General features: G+C 51.7%; 1 protein-coding gene across 1 annotated transcript in view; it reads right to left on the reverse strand.

Moving 5' to 3' along the window:
- DEAF1 (DEAF1 transcription factor) overlaps window positions 1-22,443 on the reverse strand; it is a 43,229-nt gene that overhangs the window by 15,228 nt on the left and 5,558 nt on the right. The window contains exons 3-10 of the mRNA XM_030918554.1: window positions 20,836-20,965; window positions 20,412-20,558; window positions 19,372-19,511; window positions 17,603-17,668; window positions 12,426-12,552; window positions 11,185-11,313; window positions 10,491-10,619; window positions 4,870-5,117 (exon numbers count right to left, since the gene is read on the reverse strand). Coding sequence (XP_030774414.1) covers window positions 4,870-5,117; window positions 10,491-10,619; window positions 11,185-11,313; window positions 12,426-12,552; window positions 17,603-17,668; window positions 19,372-19,511; window positions 20,412-20,558; window positions 20,836-20,965 — 1,116 coding nt within the window. The remainder of the gene's footprint in view (window positions 1-4,869; window positions 5,118-10,490; window positions 10,620-11,184; window positions 11,314-12,425; window positions 12,553-17,602; window positions 17,669-19,371; window positions 19,512-20,411; window positions 20,559-20,835; window positions 20,966-22,443) is intronic.

The following is a 22,443-nucleotide window of genomic DNA, read 5'->3' on the forward strand; positions in this document are numbered from 1 at the left end:
AATCTCCGCGTCTGATTCAGAGCCATCATCCACCAGACCCCAGCGGCCTTGCTCCAGCCTGGGTGCTGTAGCCATGATGTCACCACAATGGTCCAAGTGACCATCACCTTTGCTAGAATGGCTGCATGCACACGGCATGAGAACGGGCAACCACGTCTGCAAGAGCCCGTGACTGTTCACCAGGTCAGCCCTCAGCAGGGCAGCAGGGCTGTCAGCAGGCAGCAGAGGGGTCAGCAGGCAGCAGAGGGGTCAGCAGGCAGCAGAGGGGTCAGCAGGAGAGCAGAGAGGTCAGCAGGAGAGCAGACGTGTCAGTAGGCAGCAGAGGGGTCAGCAGGAGAGCAGGGGGGTCAGCAGGGCAGCAGAGGGGTCAGCAGGAGAGCAGAGTCGTCAGCAGGACAGCAGGGGGCAGCGGCACCATGAAAATCTCTTCTAGTCAAGTGAGCCTGCCGCAGCCCCAGAGGGCACGATGCCCGTTCCCAGCCTCCCTGAGCACAACCGCCGTCCTGGGGCTCTGAAAGGGATGGTATCTTGTTCTTCACTGCTGGCCTGGGGGCCAAGAGCAGGGGCTCATGCCTAGAGTCCCAGACTCTGGGAAGCTGACTGGGCGAATTTCTTGAGACCAGGTGTTCAGGACCAGCCTAGGCAGCATAGCGAGATCCTGTCTCTATAAAACACATAAAACTTAACTGGGCATGGTGGCTTACGTCTGTCATCCCAGCACTTTGGGAGGCCAAGGAGGGTGGATCACTTGAGGTCAGAAGTTCAAAACCAGCCTGGCCAATATGGCGAAACCCCATCTCTACTAAAAACAAAAATTAGCCAGGCGTGCTGGTGCGCACCTGTAATTCCAACCACCTGGGAGACTAAGGCAGAGAATGGCTTGAACCCGGGAGGTGGAGCTTGCAGTGAGCTGAGATCCTGCCACTGCACTCCAGCCTGGGTAACAGAGCAAGACTCATCAAAAAAAAAAAAAAAAAAGACGCCTCTGGAGTGAATATCAGGCTTTTGACCTTTCCTCCTCCATCTCCTCAGTGGTTTTTCTTGCAAAGGTCTGGTCTGCTGGACTCTAGGAGATGGCCCCATCACAGGAAGCACTGTGGTCCTGTCTGCTAGCGTGGCTTCCCGAAGTTGCAAGTCCATTTATTTAAGATGTCTCAAGAAAAGGGACAAAACAGGGCTGGGTGCAGTAGCTCACGCCTTATAATCCCAGCACTTTGGGAAGCTGAGGCGGGCGGATCATGTAAGGTTGGGAGTTCGAGACCAGCTGACCAACATGAAGAAATCTCTAGTAAAAATACAAAATCATCCAGGCATGGTGGCACGTGCCTGTAATCCCAGCTACGCAGGAGGCTGAGGCAGAAGAATCGCTTGAACCCAAGAGGTGGAGGTTGCAGTGGGCTGAGATCACACCATTGTACTCCAGCCTGGGCAACAAGAGCGAAACTCTGTCTCAAGAAAAAGAGAAAAGAAAAAAAAAAAAGTTCACTTTTGTAGCCACCAGAAAAAAGAAAAAAAAAGAAAAGAAAATGAAATCCACTGTGTCTGGGCCACCATGCAGGAGTGTGAAGCAGCGTCCACTCCAAGCCATGGCACTGAGAGGAGGAAGAGAGAAGACAGGGCGTCACACTCGGTCCCTCTAAGTCCTCACTCAGCGATTCAACTAATGGCTTTACAAATGACACGTCCGATACACAGCTTGAGAGAAAGGGCACACAATGCTTCTAACACTTCCTGACATTTCTAACTCCTGACATTTTCAGAAGCATGGGATGTTCACTGCAACAGCTGCTTCCAGCTGAGAAAGGGGCTGCCCTTTCTAACTTTTTAAAAGGCTTAGCCGTCTACCAAATGGGATTTTAAGGAAAAGGGATTTCATGTCACGTTTCTTTCACAGAAGTACATAAAATTACAAATAAAATTCAAAGCCCAGCCTTTCAGGGCGGGGACCCAGCTGATCCAGTAGCATCAGACACTCTGACTGCCAAATGGGCAGGGGAGAGAGGCAGCCAGGTGACGCAGCAGGGACAGGTGACGTAGCAGGGACAGGTGACGTAGCAGGGACAGGTGACGCAGCAGGGACAGGTGACGTAGCAGGGACAGGTGACGCAGCAGGGACAGGTGACGCAGCAAGGAGATGGAGCCAGGATGGCTTCTCCCAGAGGCCGCTCCAGGCCACCAGAGGTGGGTGGCCACAAAGTGGTAGGAGGCTGCAGTCACCCTGGCCAGAGCTGACAAAGCGCCTGGAAAATGAGGGGAGAAACCCCAGAAAGAAGTAGGCACAGAGAGAAGACATCCCCATCCAGCACATAAATGCTCCCCACGTACTTGTCTGACCCTGAGCTGCTGACGCAGTGTGTGGGGAAGACACCAGGGGCCCAGCAGAAATGGACAGCTGGAAGACGGAGAACACTGAGTTGAGACGGCGGCTGCTGTTCACCACCTGAGAGTCTGGAGTTTCAACCTTCACAAGTTAGAGGCTTAAAAACACCACAGGCTTCCCAGGAACATCCAGAAAAACCACACCTTCGCAGATCCAAGACTCAGGATGTGTCAGGAAGAAGCAAACCCAGTCAGACCTGCCCTAACAGCATAAACACTGAGCCTCTGCAGGGTGATCGGCGGGAATTCAGGCTGCGAGAACAAAGCCCACACTCTTCAGGGGAAGACAACAGAATCCAACAGAATTCAGAGTCTCTACCATATAAACTCCACCATATTAACAGTATAACAACTAAAATTCCAACAGACAATCAGGAAGTACTAGATGTGTGAAGAAGGGATGACAGGAACCATGGTGAAGGGAAAAATTAGCCAAAAGAAGTATATCCTGAGACCAGGTGCGGTGGCTCACGCCGGTAATCCCAGCACTTTGGGAGGCCGAGGTGGGTGAAACACCTGAGGTCGGTCAGGAGTTCAAGACCGGTCTGGCCAACATGGCAAAACCCCGTCTCTGATAAAAAAAAAAATACAAAAAATTAGCCGGGCATGGTGGTGTGTGCCTGTGATCCCAGCTACTCAGGAGGCTGAGGCAGAAGAATCACTTGAACCAAGGAGCTGGTGGTTGCAGTGAGCTGAGATGGGGCCACTACACTCCAGCCTGGTGACAGAGCAAGACTCTGTCTCAAAAAATAATAAATAAATAAATAGGCCAGTGTGTTAGCTCATGCCTGTAATCCCAGCACTTTGGGAGGCCCAGGCGGGTGGATCACTTGAACCCAGGAGTTCAAACCAGCCTGAGCAATATGGCAAAACCCCGTCTCTACCAAAAATACAAAAATTAGCTGGGTGTGGTGGCGCACACCTATAGTCCCAGCTACTCAGGAGGCTGAGGCAGGGGAATTGCTTGAATCCGGGAAGCGGAGGTTGCAGTGAGCCAAGACTGCGCCACTGCACTCCAACCTGGAAAACAAGAGTGAGACTTGTCTAAAAACAATTTAAAAAAAAAGAAGAAAAAAAAAAATATATATATATATATGTATGTATGTAAGTGACAACCCAGAATTCCACGTCACTCAAAAATGTCCCTCAAAAATAAAGGTGAAAGAGGGAAATTACAGATAAAAACAGAATTCAAGGCCAACAGACCGATATGAAAAGAAATGCTAAAAGTACATCTTTAGGTTGAAGAAAAACAAGATTTGAACCACACTATGAACCACCTTGACGTTACAGAAAACGAAAACCAATGACTGAATAAAACTCTTTTCGAGGGTATATGTAATACTCACCACAAAGAATATATCCATGATCATAAAACACATCTTTTTGATTTTTTGAGACAGGGTCTCCTTCTGTTGCCGAGGCTGGAGCACAGTGGCGTGATCACGGTGCACTGCAGCCTCTATCCCCTGGGATCAAGTGATCCAGCTAATTAACGAAACATTTTGGCCGGGCACAGTGGTTCACGCCGGTACTCCCAGCACTTTGAGAGGCTGAGGTGGGCGCATGGCTTGAGCTCAGGAGTTGCAGATCAGCCTGGCAGCACAGCGAGACCCTCTCTCCACAAAAAATACAAAAATCAGCCAAGCATGGTGGCACATGCCCATAGTCCCAGCTACCTGGGGGGCTGAGGCGGGAGGACTGCTTGAGCTTGGGAACTTGAGGCTGCAGTGAGCCGAGGTCACATCTCTGTACTCCAGCCTGGGTGACAAAGTGAAATCCTCTCTCCAGCTTACTCGGGCTCTAGTAATTTCTCTCTACTCTATTCATGTCACCCACCCAAACCTTTACATTACCTAAAAATCTTCAATCTAAGTAAAGGGTTCATATGAAGTAGAGACTTCATATGAAAAGAGCTCAAAGGGCCTAAGTGACCTTTTGCTTGTGCTGCAGTAAGAGGAAGCTGCAGGAAACATGGGCACGACGCCTGGGAGCCTTCCACCACGCACAGGAGCCGCCTTCTGAAGAACGTGCCAGAAGCTGGCAGGGCTTTGTAACAGCAGATGGAGGGAGCGCGGCACCAGGAAGGCGCTGAGCATTCGCCCTGCCAGTCACTGATACTCAGACTCAACAGATGATGTTCTCCAAATGTCATAAAATGTAAGCACATTTCACTAGGGGAAGACAACCTGAAGTATGAATAACGTCTAGACAAGCTGAGTATTCAGAATGGCTGATGTGCATAAAATCGTTTCCCTTTCCGAAACAAGGAACCCTTCTTTACAAAACCAAAACCGCCTTGACACTAATAGCTGCCACTTTTCTGTAGGAAAAGCTTCATTTGTAAATGACTCTCCACAGTTCCCTTCTCCAGAAAGGTGGGGCAGGGGCCTTGTGGGCCGAGGTGGGTCTTACACGGCTGGGCACAGGCGCCAGGGTGGCCTGGGGGACTCAGCACAGGTCGTGTCTACCCATTTATTCCAAGGTTACCTCCTTGCGCTCTGCGTCAGTGTGGATCTTGGCCTGGTTTGCGGCAGCTTCTCGGTAGGTGCTGGCATGTTTGGCTTGCTCAAACAGCGTCTTCAGCTGCTGCGCGGTGGTGAGCAAGGAGTTGACCATCTCCTCCAGGTACAGCCAGCTCCGCGGCTCTGACAGCTCCAGCCCATTGACCAACGCGGGAGGTGCCGCTTTGGTGGGAGTCGGGGGTGGGACGGCAAGCGCAGGCAGGGATGTCAACACTAGAGCATTTGGAAAGCAAAATAAACCAAGAGATGAATCAATGTCCTAGTTTCAAAATGGCCTCCGTTAAAAATTCTCAGCCGGGGCCGGGCGCGGCGGCTCACGCCGGTCATCCCAGCACTTCGGGAAGCCAAGGCGGGCGGATCATGAGGTCAGGAGATGGAGACCACCCTGGCTAACACAGTGAAACCCAGTCTCTGCTAAAAAAATGCAAAAAATTAGACAGGCGTGGTGGCGGGCACCTGTAGTCCCAGCTACTCGGGAGGCTGAGGCAGGAGAAAGGTGTGAAGCCAGGAGGCGGAGGTTGCAGTGAGTCGAGATTGCGACACTGCACTCCAGCTTGGGTGACAGAAGGAGACTCTGTCTCAAATAAATAAATAAATAAATAAAATTAAAAAAAAAAATTCTAATCACTCAGTGCAGTGGCTCATGCCTGTAATCCCTACACTTTGGGAGGCTGAGGTGGGAGGATCACTTGAGCCTAGGAGTTCAAGACCAGCCGGGCAACATAGCAAGACCTTGTCTCTACAAAACAAAAATCAAAAACAAAAACAACTAGCTAGGTATGGTGGCATTCACCTGCGATCCCAGTTACTTAGGAAGCTGAGGCGGGAGGATGGTTTGAGCCCAGGTGGTCGAGGCTACAGAGAGCCATGAATGCACCACCGTCCTTTGGCCTTGGTGACCTAATGAGACCCTGTCTCAAAAAGAAAAAATACCAGGCATGGTGGCTCACACCTGTAATCCCAGCACTTTGGGAGGCTGAGGCGGGCAGATCCCTTCAGGTCAGGAGTTCGAGGCCAGCCTGATCAACATGGTGAAACGCGATCTCCACCAAAAAATACAAAAATTAGCTAGGCGTCAAAGTGTCTATAATCCCAGCTACCTGGGAGGCTGAGGCATGAGAATCATTTGCACCCGGGAGGCGGAGGTTGCGGTGAGCCGAGATCATGCCACTGTACTATAGCCTGGGTGACAGAGTGAGACTCCACCTCAAAAAATAAAACTCTCACACAATGTTGGGAAGTCAGGTAAAAAACTGACCAACAAACAACAAATCACTGCCCGATGACATCTCCCCAGCACCTGACACCCCCCAGCACCTGACACCCCCCAGCACCTGACACCCCCAACACCTGACCACCCCCAGCACCTGACACCCCCAGCACCTGACAGTCCCACCTAGCACCTGACCCCCCCAGCACCTGACAGCCCCCTAGCACCTGACACCCCCAGCACCTGACATCCCCCAGTACCTGACACCCCCCAGTACCTGACAGCCCCACAGCACCTGACACCCCCAGCGCCTGACAGCCCCACCCAGCACCTGATACCCCCCAGCACCTACACCCCCCCAGCACCTGACATCCCCCCAGCGCGCAAAAGAGGCAGGAAGATGTCTCATCCCTTCCCGCTCCACCCACCCAGCTCCACGTTGTAAAACTCATCCGAATGTGGCTGCTGGACCTGGAAACGTTCACGGAATCAGCGCTGAGGACAATGACCGGGGAGAGAAGCAGCTAAATCAGGGTCTTGCTCTGTTGCCCAAGTTGGAGGGCAGTGGTGTCATCTTGGCTCCCGGCCTCCCGGGTTCAAGCGATTCACCTGCTTCAGCCTCCCAAGTAGCTGGGATTACAGGCATCCACTACCACGGCCGGCTAGTTTTTATATTTCTAGTAGAGATGGGGTTTCACCATGTTGGCCAGGCGGGTCTCCTGACCTCAGGTGATCCAAGGGCTCCCAAAGTGCTGGGATTACAGGCGTGAGCCACCGCGCCCGGCCCCAGGCTAAATCTTCTAAAGAGTCAGGCTGACAAAAGAACCCCTGCTTCCAATTCCACTTACCTGGAAAGTCTTCCTGGGCGCCTGCAGTCACACATAGGGGGTTTATTAAAGACAATGGTAGGTGGGTTTCTTTTCTTTTCTCTCTCCTTTTTTTCTTTTGAGATGGAGTTTAGCTTTTGTTGCCCAGGCTGGAGTGCAATGGCGCCATCTCGGCTCACTCCGCCTCCCGGGTTCAAGTGATTCTCCTGTCTCGGCCTCCCGAGTAGCTGGCATTACAGCCATCTGCCACCAGGCCTGGCTCATTTTGTATTTTTAGTAGAGATGGGCTTTCTCCACGTTGGTCAGGTTGGTCTCGAACTCCTGACCTCAGGTGGTCTGCCCACTTCGGCCTCCCCAAGTGCTGGGATTACAGGCATGAGCCACCGCCCAGTGGGGTTTCTTGCAATTGGAGAAGGAAGTTACAAAGTGGGAAAGGAAAGGAACTAGAACAAACCCTGAGGTTCTGCACTGGAATTAGAGACACTGGGGCAAACTCACAGCTTGCAACACACACAGACCTGGAGCACAAACGTGCACATGTGCACAGGAGAACGTTTCCGACTTCTGCCCACCAGGGGCACCCGGGGACAGAGATCCAGGAGCCACATGCACACCTTGCACCAGGGGTGAGCGGTTGATGCGAACCCCCAGCCCTCCTGGAGAAAAAGCCCTGATTTCAAGCATTTGCTCATTTCTTTGTATAAATACTTCCAGGCTGGTCTCAAACTCCTGGCCTCGGTCTCCTAAAGTGCTGGGATAAAATGGGTGATTTAATCACCCCTGTAATTGGGATTACACGTCTGTAATCCAAGCACTTTTGGAGGCCGAAGCGGGCAGATGATGAGGTCAAGAGATGAAGACCATCCCGGCCAACATGGTGAAATTCCGTCTCTACGAAAAATACAAAAATTAGCCGGGCATGGTGGTGCGCACTTGTAGTCTGCACTCCAGACTGGGCAATAGAGCAAGACTCCATCTAAAAAAAAAAGGGGGGGCCGGGCACAGTGGCTCAGGCCTGTAATCCCAGCACTTTGGGAGGCCAAGACGGGCGGATCACGAGGTCAGGAGATCGAGACCATCCTGGCTAACACGGTGAAACCTCATCTCTACTAAAAAACACAAAAAACTAGCCGGGCGAGGTGGCGGGCGCCTGTAGTCCCAGCTACTTGGGAGGCTGAGGCAGGAGAATGGCGTAAACCTGGGAGGCAGAGCTTGCAGTAAGCTGAGATCTGGCCACTACACTCCAGCCTGGGCGACAGAGCGAGACTCCGTCTCCAAAAAAAAAAAAAAGGGGGTGAGCCACCATGTCCAGCCCTGAGGTAAGCTTTAAAGATGGAAAGAGTTTAGATAGGTGAAAGAGAGAATAATGAAACAAGCAAATGAAAATGATACGGTAAGTTTTTCATGAACAAGTTTCTTGCACTGTCTGTGATAGTGAAAAATGGAAAACATGCATTTGCCACCAGCAGGGGAGGGTTCAATAAATCATATATTGATCATTTAAAAAAGTATAACGCTTTAAAAAAGTATAACGGTGGCTGGGCACGGAGGCTCATGCCTGTAATCCTAGCACTTTGGGAGGCCGAGACGAACGGATCACGAGGTTAGGAATTTGAGACCATCCTGACCAGCATGGTGAAACCCCGTCTCTGCTAAAACTACAAAAAAAAAAAAAAAATTAGCCGGGCATGGTGGTGCACGCCTGTAGTCCCAGCTACTTGGGAGGCTGAGGCAGGAGAAATGCTTGAACCTGGCAGGCAGAAGTTGCAGTGAGCTGAGATCATGCCACTGCACTCCAGCCTGGGCGACGGAGTGAAACTCCGTCTCAAAAAAAAAGAAAGTATAATTATACAGAAATCTTGGCTGTATGTGGTGGCTCACACCTGTAATCCCAGCACTTTGGGAGGGTGAGGCAGATGGATCACTTGAGGTCAGGAGTTCAAGACTAGCCTGACTAACATGGTGAAACCCCGCCTCTACTAAAAATACAAAAATTAGCCAGGTGTGCTGGTGCATGCCTGTAATCCCAGCCACTTGGGAGGCTGAGGCAGGAGAATGGCTTGAACCAGGCAGAGGTTGCAGTGAGCCAAGATTGTGCCACTGCACCCCAGCCTGGGCAATAGAGCGAGACTCCATCTCAAAAAAAAGTGCAGTTAAATGAAAAATCAAAGTTAGAATGTGTTTACAGTGTATCATCATTTTAAAGATTTAGGCCAGGCCGGGCGCGGTGGCTCAAGGCCTGTAATCCCAGCACTTTGGGAGGCCGAGGCGGGCGGATCACAAGGTCAGGAGATCGAGACCATCCTGGCTAACACGGTGAAACCCCGTCTCTACCAAAAAAATACAAAAAACTAGCCGGGCGAGGTGGCGGGCGCCTGTAGTCCCAGCTACTCAGGAGGCTGAGGCAGGAGAATGGCATGAACCCGGAAGGCGGAGCTTGCAGTGAGCTGAGATCTGGCCAGTGCACTCCAGCCTGGGCGACAGAGCGAGACTCCGTCTCAAAAAAAAAAAAAAAAAAAAAAGGCCGGGCGCGGTGGCTCAAGCCTGTAATCCCAGCACTTTGGGAGGCCGACACGGGCAGATCACGAGGTCAGGAGATCGAGACCATCCTGGCTAACACAGTGAAACCCCGTCTCTACTAAAAATACAAAAAACTAGCCGGGTGAGGTGGCGGGCGCCTGTAGTCCCAGCTACTCGGGAGGCTGAGGCAGGAGAATGGTGTGAACCCGGGAGGCAGAGTTTGCAGTGAGCCGAGATCCGGCCACTGCACTCCAGCCTGGGTGACAGAGCGAGACTCCGCCTCAAAAAAAAAAAAAGATTTAGACCACATGTGATACCAATCTTGGTTTTTCTTTCTTTCACCAGACACCGAATGCCCATGCCAGCACTGGGGAGACCAACACCTGCCACTGGGGGTGTCTACTTTCAAGAGGATAACAGCAAACTCACCAGAAAAAACTTCAGGCTTCACAGGCCAATTGGTTTCTAGGGGTGTGCCCTGCTGTTGTACCAAAAGCAGCTTCCACAGCACACACATGAATGGAAGTGGCTGTGTGTCAATAAAACTTTATTTACAAACATAGGCAGTAGGCCACAATTTGCCAGCCACTGATCTAATGCATCAATAACAACAACAGGCCAGGCGCGGTGGCTCAAGCCTGTAATCCCAGCACTTTGGGAGGCCGAGACGGGCGGATCACGAGGTCAGGAGATTGAGACCATCCTGGCTGACACGGTGAAACCCCGTCTCTACTAAAAATACAAAAACTAGCCGGGCGAGGTGGCTGGTGCCTGTAGTCCCAGCTACTCGGGAGGCTGAGGCAGGAGAATGGCGTAAACCCGGGAGGCGGAGCTTGCAGTGAGCTGAGATCTGGCCACTGTGCTCCAGTCCAGGCGACAGAGCGAGACTCCGTCTCAAAAAAAAAAAAAAAAAAAACAACAACAACAACAAAACAAACCAAAACGAATCCCATTGCACCTAGAAATTCTTTCATAGGAAGCAGTTCTGAGGACAATAACCTGTACATGTGGGAATTCTTTCAAACCTACCTATTTTGGGATGTGACGTTGGCAACGCAGCTTCTGGAAACGGTGCGATCTGGCAGCTGTCCTGATAGCCAGGGTAGTGAGGCTCAGGATGGCTGGCCCTGCATGGGGGCTGCACACTGGCCTCTTGGACTGTTGGCGAGAAAAGGGACAGGGAACCTTGGGACGAATGTCCGCACAGCAGACCCTAAATATCACACTCTAAGGCTGCGCCATTCAGTACACATAGTAGCTTATGGCCACACGCGGCTACTGAGTCCCTGAAAGGTGGCAAGCCTGAATTGTTGACATAGGATTGGGGCTATATCAGTTAAAATAAAATAGATTATAAAAATCAGTTGTAGCTCTTTCCTTTATTTTCCTCAGTGTGGCTACTAGAATATTCTCCAGCACACATCCGGCTAGGCTGCACTTCTGTTGCACAACTGTAGTCAGAAGCAGAAGCCGGCAGACAGAGTATTTTCAGCTTTGCCGGCCCTGGCGTCTGTCACAAGTAACCCACTGCCACACGCCAACCCCACCCACACTGCACCGCCCAACTGACGTGGCTCACACGCCGTCCCCACCAACAAACGCCTGGTTCAAGGTCCCTCTCGAGGTACCCAGCAGCCTACGAAGCCCAATATGGCACTGGGGATGTGATGTCATGGTCAAGGATATGCTGAGGACATGTCAGGCAGGCACTGGAGCAGCTCACCTGTGGCTCCTGCGAAGACGTCACCCTGGGCCGGACTCTCGGATATGACAGCAGTGGCCTCTACTGTGGATGCCCGGTCAAAGGTCAGTGCCCCCGAGGTTGTGATCTGTCCCGAAGGGGTCACGGTGACTGGAAAGGCAGAAGCACATTTCACGCGGCCAGGCAATGGCACCCACGGCACACAGGTCCTGTGCCACCCGCAGGCACCAATCCTTGAGGGGGCCTGGGCTGAAGTGCAGGCAATGGTAACCGTACCCTTCCATGTGAAGGACACGTGGGAAATCCCAGACCTTGGAGAAGACCTCAGAGGAGAAAACCAGGATGGCCAGGATGGCAACTTGCCACCACCAATTGTTCACTGTTTAAACTGTGTTCCCCAGCATGGAAACGTGCTGCCCAGCCAGAAAACAAACATAAAATAAAACTTCCAATGATTTTTAAATACTTTGTGGCTCAAATTAAGAAAAAGTCTTTAATCCAAGCTGAAGGTAAAAAGCAGCCATGTCCCACAGCAAGGCTGCCTCTTCAGCTCAAAAAAAAATCCTGGCGACAGATCTCGAGACTCTGCTGCTGTGGGACTCTTCCCGCACCCACCACCCAGGGCCTCGAGAAGGAGCCGACAGGGTGTTTTAGAAAGACCTTGCTCTATAAAAGCAAAAACCCAGACTTACATTAGTTAACAAAAGCCTGTTACAAAGACATTTTCTCCTATTGCTACCTCTCCCCGTTTAAATCCTGTCTGTACAAAAAAATAAAAACATTAGCTGGGCATGGTGGCATGTGCCTGTGGTCCCAGCTACTTGGGAGTCTGAAGTGGGAGGAGTGCCTGAGACTAAGAGGTCAAGGCTGCAGTGAGCCTGGATCCTGATGCTGCCCTCCAGCCCCGCCAGAGTTCTGTGCAGCCCTCATCCAGCGCACTGAGAATCCCTCACCAAGGACACCCTTGTCAGGAAACGTCCCCCGAGCGTGTGCTGGGCACTCGGCTGTGCTGACACTGGGAAACAGCCCGGGACGAGGCCGACAGCGCCCAGATCCCAGGGATGTAAGACAGAGCTGGGCACTGGGACAGCCCTTCCCACCCGGGGGCCGCACTGCAAAGGAGCATGAAGGCGTCGACATCCCTCCGGCCACGCGATGTGCTTTAGAAATGAGAATCCCACGTGGCCGTGGGAGTGGTGACGAGAGAAGGCGATGCACTCAGGTCCCCTCAGTGAACCAGAGCCACGTTTTCTCAGACTCACAGGTGGTGGCCGCGGTGGCCGGAAGCAACGTGATGTTCTTGGGGGAGTCCTTCTTCACGGGAGTTGTGGGCAGCTCGTTCTCCTTCTTGCGCCTTTTGTAAGGCACAAAAAGCCTGACTGGGCCACTCTGGGGGAGAAAGGAGACAGGCCACCGCGTTGGTGTGTGCAAAAGCTATGCTGCGCTTGCAACTCCTTACGTGGGGGCACCATGGGGTGTGTGAGTCACATGGTGAGACCACATTAAGATGGTAAGCGCCCCTAAAAATCCCACCTCTTTTTTTTTTTTAGACGGAGTTTCACTCTAGTTGCTCACGCTGGAGTGCAGCGGTGCGATCTCGGCTCACTGCAACCTCCGCCTCCTGGGTTCAAATGATTCTCCTGCCTCAGCCTCCTGAGTAGCTGGGATTACAGGCACGCACCACCACGCCCGGCTAATTTTTGTATTTTTAGTAGAGACGGGGTTTCTCCATGTTGGTCAGGCTGATCTCAAACTCCCGACCTCAGGTGATCCGCCAGCCTCAGCCTCTCAAAGTGCTGGGATTACAGGTGTGAGTCACCGTGCCCGGCCAAAATCCCACCTCTTTAGGCCAAAAATCCCTTAACATGACAGAAAGGATACTTTAAAAAATAACATAGGAATACTAGTGCAGCAAAATAACAAAGTGTCATCGACAGATTAAAGGTCAGGAATTCAGGGCCGGGCGCAGCGGCTCAAGCCTGTAATCCCAGCACTTTGGGAGGCTGAGGTGGGTGGATCACGAGGTCAGGAGATTGAGACCATCCTGGCTAACATGGTGAAACCCCGTCTCTACCAAAAATACAAAAAATTAGCCGGGCGTGGTGGTGAGCGCCTCTAGTCCCAGCTACTGGGAGGCTGAGGCAGGAGAAGGGCGTGCCTAGGAGGCAGGGCTTGCTAGCAGAGATCGCGCCACTGCACTCCAGCCTGGGGGACAGAGCGAGAATCTGTCTCAAAAAAAGAAAAAAAAAGGTTAGGAATTCCTAAAAGACAGAAAATAGATGGGGGCCAGGGCCAAGCAAGGGAGGAATGAGAAGAAGCCACAGAGGAGAAAGTTGGCAGCACAAGGGCATAGCTTCAGCAGCACCGCACCAGACAGGAGGAGGCATGGGATCAATTAAAGAAAACGGTAAAAGTCACCAAAGATCTCCCCATGGAAGAGGCCAAACCCTCACGGAGCTGGGCCTGGGACACTCCCGCCTCCGACCTGAGACCCTCGCAAGCCCAGCACCACACAAGGCTGCTGGACACATGCTCAGAACGTCTCTTCTGTCAGTTCAAACCTGTTGAAACTCTAGTGAATTTTTCATTCAGTTATTCTTCTTTCCAATTCTACAATTTCCATTTGACTTTTTTTTTTTTTTTTTGAAAGACAATCTCACGCTGTTACCCAGGCTGGAGTGCAGTGGCGCGATCTAGGCTCACTGCAAGCTCTGCATCCCGGGTTCACGCCATTCTCCTGCCTCAGCCTCCCAAGCAGCTGGGACTACAGGCACCGCCACCACGCCCAGCTAATTTTTTGCATTTTTAGTAGAGACGGGGTTTCACCATGTTAGCCAGGATGGTCTCAATCTCCTGACCTCATGATCCGCCCGCTCTGCCTCCCCAAGTGCTGGGATTACAGGCGAGAGAGCCACCGCGCCCAAGTGATTTTTTTTTTTAAATAATTTCTGGCCGGGCGCGGTGGCTCAAGCCTGTAATCCCAGCACTTTGGGAGGCCGAGACGGGCGGATCATAAGGTCAGGAGATCGAGACCATCCTGGCTAATACGGTGAAACCCCGTCTCTACTAAAAAATACAAAAAACTAGCCGGGCGACGAGGTGGGCGCCTGTAGTCCCAGCTACTCGGGAGGCTGAGACAGGAGAATGGCGTGAACCCAGGAGGCGGAGCTTGCAGTGAGCTGAGATCCGGCCACTGCACTCCAGCCTGGGCAGCAGAGCAAGACTCCGTCTCAAAAAAATAAATAAATAAATAAATAAATAATTTCTATCTCTTCATTGACATTCTCCAGTGAGGAGACAGTGTCTTCAGACCTTCCATGCAGTCTCTAGCTGTGGTTTTCTTTAGTCCTCTGAACATACTGAGGATGGCTGTTTTAAAGCTTTTGCCTGTTAAACCCAATATCCCGGCCTCTCCAGGTTATTTCTGTTGCTCTCCTCCTGTGTATGGTTCACGGTTCTTTGCATGTCTTAGACTCTTTTGTTAAGAATCAGACACACAGGTGATATACTGTAGCAACAGTGGAAAGCTGTTCTCCTTTCCCCCAGCTCCTTGCTGCTGTCTGCTTGTTTATTATTCAGGGATGGGGCTGGACTGTGTAACTGAAACTGTTCTCCTGGGGCGGCCTCGGCTGCCGTTCCTCTGAGGGCTCAGCCCTGGGGGTGCAGTCACCTCTGGTGGTGGGGATTTTGCCTGTCTCTCTCCCTCATCTCTGTTAAGCTGTTGGTTTAGTCAAGTGTCAGAATCAGCTAACTGCCAGCCGCCTGCTCCATTACTCCCAACAATGCCCTGGGGCACACAGCGCTCCACTGTCTGAGCCAATTAAATTAGGGCTTCTTTACCAAGAGGTTAGATCTTGAAGGCTTGTTTCCCAGGTGGGTTCTTAGCTGTGGCTTTCCTCGCCTCTCTGGTAAACCTGCTGACCTAGTTTAGTTTCTTGCTCTAACAGAACTGCTGGCCTCCTCTTAACTGCTTACCACCAAAATGTCCATTGTTTTCCAGGGCACTTTTAGGCTTGAACATCCCCATACTGTTTCAAATCAAGTCAGTTCCTTTGGGAAGGGCTTTGGAACTCTCTGTTCTTACAGCCTCTCTCTCTTTGGGGCTGAATGTCGGAGCCCCTACTCCAGACCTGGAGGCGGGAACAGTGCCTGAGTCTATCAGAGGGACTCTGTTGCATCAGCCGGGCTCTGTGAGGGGGGGCGGCAGCCTCTCACCGCATGGACGCTCCACCCTATGGGCAATCTGGGTTGAGGGAAATTGGGGCCTCCCTATACTTGGCCTCCCATGTCTGAGTAACGCCTCTGCCCTCTGAGTGGGGCTGACTGAAGAGATTTTCAGTCACACTTCCCAGGAATCTACTGCAAATTGGAGCTGAAGGGGTTGAGAACCGCTAGTGGCCTGCCCCTCCCAGTGAGATATCACATCCCTTGACCGGGAGCTGCAAGGAGTGGGAACCCTGTTCTCTTGGTCACAACCACCCCGAATGGAGCCTCCTCCATAGGGAGTTGGGGGCAGAAAGGGAGGGAAGGAGCTGGTCCTAGCTTAAATGTCACAATCCTCACTGCTCTTTCCAAGACTCAGGACATTTTCTTGGATGTTTCTTTATTTGCTATATGCACCTAGGACAATTTCCGGAGACCTTAAAGGGTTATTTTTTCACAGTTTTCACTAGTTATTTCTCTGGAGAGTTGGTCCACTGAGCTTATCACACCACCATTCCCCAAGTGGAAGCCAAAAGTTTTAAAATGTGATAAAGTCCAATCTAAGAAATCCTAGTTCTAACTCTAGGTCAGGAAGATTTTCCAATGTGCTTTCTCCTAAAAATGTTATAGTTTTACCTTTTACTTTAGATCTGTGACCCATTTTGAATTCATTTTTGTACCAAGTGTGAAGTTCAGGTCATCCTTTGTCTCTGCCGATGAACGTCCAGTTGCTCCAAGGCCATTTGCTGGAGTCTACGACACTCTAGTCTGACCCAGATTTGGGGGTCTCTGCTTCTGCCAATGCCACACTGTCTTGATTACTGTCACGAGCTAGTAAGTCTTAAAACCCCGCAATGTGATTCCAACCATTTAAATGTTTATTTCAAAACTGTTTTGGCTTTTTAAATTTCCTTTACCTTTCTATATAAATTTTAGAATCAGCTTGTCTGCATCTAAAAAGAATCCCGCTGGGATTTTGATAGTAATTGTGTTAAACCTATGAACCAACTTGAGAAAAAGTCACATCTTTACTATATTGAGTCTTCTAATCCACGGACACAGGATGTCTGCTGATGTATTTCAATCTTCTCTGGTCTCTTTCTTTAGCATTTTTTTCAGTACCTTCCACAGACAGACCCTGTTCATGACTTCCTAGACTGACATCGAAGTACTTCAGCGTTGGAGCCCCTGCAAATGATCTACCCGCAGGCTCAACTGCCAATGGGACCGACGCCTCCTCACAGCCCAAAGGGGACCGACACCTCCTCCCGGCTCTTTTACTCCTCCAGCATCTCTAAGAGTCTCACCTACTGGCTTTTCCAAATCAACTTCAAAATTATTTTACATTCACAAAATTGTTTTTTCCACTAGAATCACATGAAATCTATATACGAACTAGACAATTCTAGGACGTTTACTGTTTCACCCCAAGAACACGGTAGGTCTCTCCATGGTTTTTTTTTTTTTTTTTTTTTTTTTTGAGGTGCAGTGGCTCACGCCTGTAATCTCAACAGTTTCGGAGGCCGAGGCGGGCAGATCACCGGTGGTCAGGAGTTTGAGACCAGCCTGACCAACATGGCAAAACCCCATCTCTACTAATAATACAAAAATTAGCCGGGCTTGGTGGCTCACGCCTGTAATCCCAGCTACTCGGGAGCCTGAGGCGGGAGAATTGCTTGAATCTGGAGGTGGAGGTTGCAGTGAGCCGAGATCGCGCCACTGCACTCCACCCTGGGCGACAGAGTGAGACACCGTCTCAAAAAAAAAGAAAAAGAAAATTATTTTGGGTCTTTGTCAAATAGTTAAGAATTCAGAATAAAGAAATACATCAAAAAGACATTAAAAGCTCTATTCATGAATAAGTTTACAGTAGCATTTTTCTGACACGTTATAAAATGCAGAATATCTAACAGCACACATACAAGGAAAAGTGCATATGTTTAGTTTTAGAGTTAAGGCGGTGACATTATAACCGCTTTTCATTACTTAAGATTTCCATAAATGTTCTTTGAGCAACATCTTGGGGGCCAACCACGTGCCCCCGCATCGAGACATCAGGTTTCATTGTGGTGTATCAGGGAGCAGGGGACAGAGCAGCCCAGGAGAAGCGAGGACAGTATCCCTCTCCAAGGCAGAGGGCAAGAGGGAAACAGCCAAGGGGCCAAGGGCTGTGGGACCCACTCAGCCACCCCCAGCCCCACCAAGTGCTCCTGCTCCAGACATGCTGGCAACTTACTAAGGTCATGTCGTCGCAGCAGGCAGCACAGGTGCAAGAGGCAGCGTGAGGGTTTAAGATCCCGTCCTGAAATGTAAAAAGAAGCACCACGCATTAGAAAGTCAGCCCCTAAATGTGAATCATTCAATAATAGAAGATTTCAACCACTTCTACCATTTACCTGTCATTCATAAATACAAAAACTCTTTTTTTTTTTTTTTTGAGACAGTCTTGTTGGGTTGCCCAGGCTGGAGTGCAGTGGCACGTTCTCGGCTCACTGCAACCTCTGCCTCCCTGGCGCAAGCGATTCTCGTGCCTTAGCTTCCCAAGAAGCTGGGATTACAGGCTTGTGCCACGACACCCGGCTAATTTTTGTATTTTTAGTAGAGATGAGGTTTTGCCATGTTGGCCAGGCTGGTCTCGAACTCCTGGCCTCAAGCAATCAGCCCACCTCGGCCTCCCGAAGTGCTGGGATTACTGGAGTAAGCCACCGTGTCCAACCTCATAAAGACAAAAATTCTGAGAAATGAGGGCCGGGCATGGTGACTCGTGCCTGTAATCCCAGCACTTTGAGAGGCCGAGGCGGGCAGCTCACTTGAGGTGGGGAGTTCGAGACCAGCCTGGCCAGTCTGGTGAAACCCGATCTCCATTACAAACAAAAATTGGGCCAGGTACTGTGGCTCACGCCTGTAATCCCAGCACTTTGAGAGGCCGAGGTGGATGGCTCACTTGAGGTCGGGAGTTCGAGACCAGCCTGGCCGACAGGGTGAAACCCCATCTCTACTGAAAAAAAAAAAAAAGCCGGGTGTGGTGACGGGCGCCTGTAATCCTAGCTACCTGGGAGGCTGAGGCAGGACAATCCTCTGAGCCTGGGAGGCGGAGGATGCAGTGAGCCAAGATCAAGCCACTGCACTCCAGTCTGGGCAACAAGGTGAGACTCTGTCTCCAAAAAAGAAGCAAACAACAACCAGTAATTTCCAGAGACTTCTCCTTTTCACAGTGCCATTATTGGTGGCAGAACCTATCTCTTTCCTTTCAAGATTTGCAAAAGGCCCTAGAAGAATTGCTTCCTTAACAACACACAAGGGGCCGGGCACGGTGGCTCAAGCCTGTAATCCCAGCACTTTGGGAGGCCGAGACGGGCGGATCACGAGGTCAGGAGATCGAGACCATCCTGGCTAACACGGTGAAACCCCGTCTCTACTAAAAACTACGAAAAACTAGCCGGGCGAGGTGGCGGCGCCTGCAGTCCCAGCTACCCGGGAGGCTGAGACAGGAGAATGGCGTGAACCCGGGAGGCGGAGCTTGCAGTGAGCTGAGATCCGGCCACTGTACTCCAGCCTGGGCGACAGAGCGAGACTCCGTCTCAAAAAAAAAACACACAAGGAGCTGAACTGGAATAGAAATTAGAAGTCTAAGAGAGGTTAGGTGACTTTGAAAGGGTCACACGCATTCAAACAGGAACGATTATCTTAACTTCCACTGTTTTCATTTTTTGTGTATTTGACACGCCCCCTTCCTGCAGCTGCTCTGTGCCAGGCACTGTGACCTCATGTACTTCTCCCAGCAATCCTCACAGGGCCACGATCATCATCATTCCCAATAGAAAAATCCAGTAACTGAAATACGAGAGGGTCAGTCACTCATCCAAGGCCACACAGACATGAGGTGGAGGCTGCAAACCCCATGTGTCTGACCCCGGGGCCTGTGCCCTCCCTCTGACTGGGCCACCTCGGAGATCCCGCATCCAAGCTGCGTGTGGAGCACAGGTGAGGACGCACGGACGATACCTGGATGAGGCACTGCAGGGGTCGGCCTGCGTAGCGAATGCTTCTTTTCCAGTCCTTACTGCTGGCTCTTCCTGCCATGGCCTCAAACTCGGTGGGACTGTACCAGTTCTCCCCCTGCTTGATGCACCGTCCACGGCCGCCTGCAAGGAAGAGCAGCAGTCACGATGACAGCAGGTAGGAACGTCGCCTCTGCCGTCGCCTCCCTCCTGGGACCTCCTCCGCCAGTTCCACCAGCACCAGTACCCCAGCAGCTTGTGTGATCTCACCCACCCGTGTACTTGGCCCTGACAGGGCCACCACGGATCTGCCTTTGCAGCCTGTGCCTCTGATCCCCTACGTGATCTCTCCAGCCACTGTCCGCAGGCACTGCAGGCTCGATCAGGTCCCACACTGAGCACCTCTAGTACCCACTTCCAGAGCCTTTGTCTACAAGTCCCAAGCTGACCTGGCAACTTGAGAAACACGTCCCAGCCCTGCCTCCCTCCCACTCCTTCTTGCTTGTCTCCTATCCCGTAGGTCACGATGGTTTTTCACCCCTAAAGGGTTCCCAGGCCCAGCCCTGCCTAGTGCCTCTCCCAGGCCTCAGCTCTAGTTCACAGGAACTGGGTGTCACTTGCACCTTCTGTCTTGTTGTTTTTTTCTTTTTGAGACGGAGTCTCGCTGTTGCCCAGGCTGGAGTGCAGTGGCTCCATCTCGGCTCACTGCAAGCTCCGCCACCCGGGTTCACGCCATTCTCCTGCCTCAGGCCTCCCAAGTAGCTGGGACTACAGGCGCCGCCACCACGCCCGGCTAATTTTTTGTATTTTTAGTAGAGACGGGGTTTCGCCGTGTTAGCCAGGATGGTCTCAATCTCCTGACCCCTTGATCTGCCTGCCTCAGCTTCCCAAAGTGCTGGGATTACAGGCGTAAGCCACCGCGTCCGGCCCTGTCTTCCTAACTAGTTCTAGGTGCCACGATTTTTATCTTTCTCAGCCCCCAATTTATCCTAGGGGGGCTACAAAGGGAAATACAACTTTGGAGTCTGAAGCGGCAGCCCTCACCTGAGCCAAGCCTGTTCTTGTACAGAGTGCCGCTGATGTTCCGGCACCGCACGGGCAGCTCACTGTCGTACACAGAGGGGTCCCAGTTGTATTTAGTTCCACCTTTTTCTTGGCCGGGAGCCAGAGGGGTTGGAGGAGACTGAGGACCTTGGGCAGAGAAAGTGTGTGAAGGTGAGAGGCCGGACGCCAAGAAGTACATACAGCATGCACTCACCTCACAGACACCCACCTCCCCGGAAGCACCACCTCCTTCAACGGCGGGAAAACTCTTCTCCGCCAGGAAAATTCCACTGCTTCTACTTAAAATCCATTAATATTTGATATTCCAAATTTACCACAAAAAGAACTAAATAAATTCCTGAAATAAATTCTAGCTATTCTGAAACATGTTTTGCCCAGGCCTGGGGAGCAGGCACTGCTGTACCTGGGGTGAGGGGAGCTGCCGGGCCCTTCAGCCCGGTGGTCTCCACGATGCTCCCATCTGTGTGGACGACAATCAGTGTGGCTTTTTCGGTGTTCAGGCTGTCCCCGATCTGAAGGGCCGTCCTACCAGACTAGAAGGAAAAACCGCTCCGTCAGGTCACGTCCGAGCATGACACGAGGCATGTCACTGAGCCCAGCTGGGCCGTCCTCCAGCAGGGCTCTATGGCTGTTCTCACCAAGAAGGGACGTTCGCCTAGGCACCCCATATCTTCTCCAAAGGTATCTCTCAAAGACTCAAAAACAGAGCCAAGAACAAGAGCAGGCAGTGCCGAAGTCTGTGTGGTGCTGAGGAAAATGCCTGCCATCACTTGTCAAAAGGAAAGAAGACATGTGCTCCACGGATAGGAAACACCCTGACTTCTGCCTGAGCAGCTCCCACAAGGTCACCGTCCTCATGCAGGGTCTCCAACAGACCGCGCTGGCCACCACAGACGAGGCCTTGTGCAGGACCACCCTCCAGAGCCCCTTCCAGATGGCGACTGGAGACCGGGGCCTCAAGTCATCTGACAAACTCTGGTCTGCAGGCTCTGCCCCAGCAGTGGGCAGACCAGAGACTTCCAGGGGCCTCCTCGAACCCAGCGTTCTGGGTGCCCCAAGGTTTTAATTCTGAATACAAAACCAAACGAGGCAAAGCGAGAAGACAACTGTTTCTTTTTTTTTTTCTTTTTTTTTTTTGGAGACGGAGTCTCACTCTGTCCTGAGGCTGGAGTGCAGTGGTGCCATCTTGGCTCACTACAAGCTCCACCTCCCGGGTTCACACCATTCTTCTGCCTCAGCCTCCCGAGTAGCTGGGACTACAAGCACCTGCCACCAAGCCCAGCTAATTTTTTGTATTTTTAGTAGAGACGGGGTTTCACCGTGTTAGCCAGGATGGTCTCGATCTCCTGACCTCGTGATCCGCCCACCTCGGCCTCCCAAAGTACTGGGATTACAGGCGTGAGCCACCGTGCTCGGCTGACAACTGTTTCTTACATCTGAAAATGTCACTGTCGAATCAGGGCACTTGAGGAGAAGGTTCTCATGCAGTTGAGGGTTCCCCGACACACATGCCTGGCGCCTGGGCTCACGGAGGCCCAAGGGCCAACACCTCACAATGGGGGTCCTACCACTGTGCCTGAGTCACCAAAGACCAGCAGCTCTTCACAGGAGAAAGGCAATGTCTTGTGTCTGTTTAAGAGTCACAGAGTATTTTTCTTAGGAAGGGAACATACAGTTATTTCAGACCGTGTCCCGCTTTGTTGTCAGTTTCTAAACAGGAACACACCAGTCTCTGGTCTTCCTGGCCTGGAGGGGAGAAGACTAGCCTCGGCCTCTGCAGGCACTTGCAGGATACCGCCGCTCCATGTCAGCATGTTCCAGGCACCCGCAGGTGCCTTGGGTTTCAGCCCTTCCTAGGAAATGAGGCGCCCAGACCCCGCTGCCAGGAAGGAGCAGCCTGACTGAAAGCACAGATCACCGCATGGCCATGGGTCAGCCTGTGTGTGTTCTCACACCCATCAGAAATAAACCAAGTTTCTGGGCTGGGAGCAGTGCCTCATGCCGTAATCCC

The sequence above is a fragment of the Rhinopithecus roxellana genome, chromosome 15, assembly GCF_007565055.1.
Source record: "Rhinopithecus roxellana isolate Shanxi Qingling chromosome 15, ASM756505v1, whole genome shotgun sequence".
NCBI classification, from domain to species: domain Eukaryota; kingdom Metazoa; phylum Chordata; class Mammalia; order Primates; family Cercopithecidae; genus Rhinopithecus; species Rhinopithecus roxellana.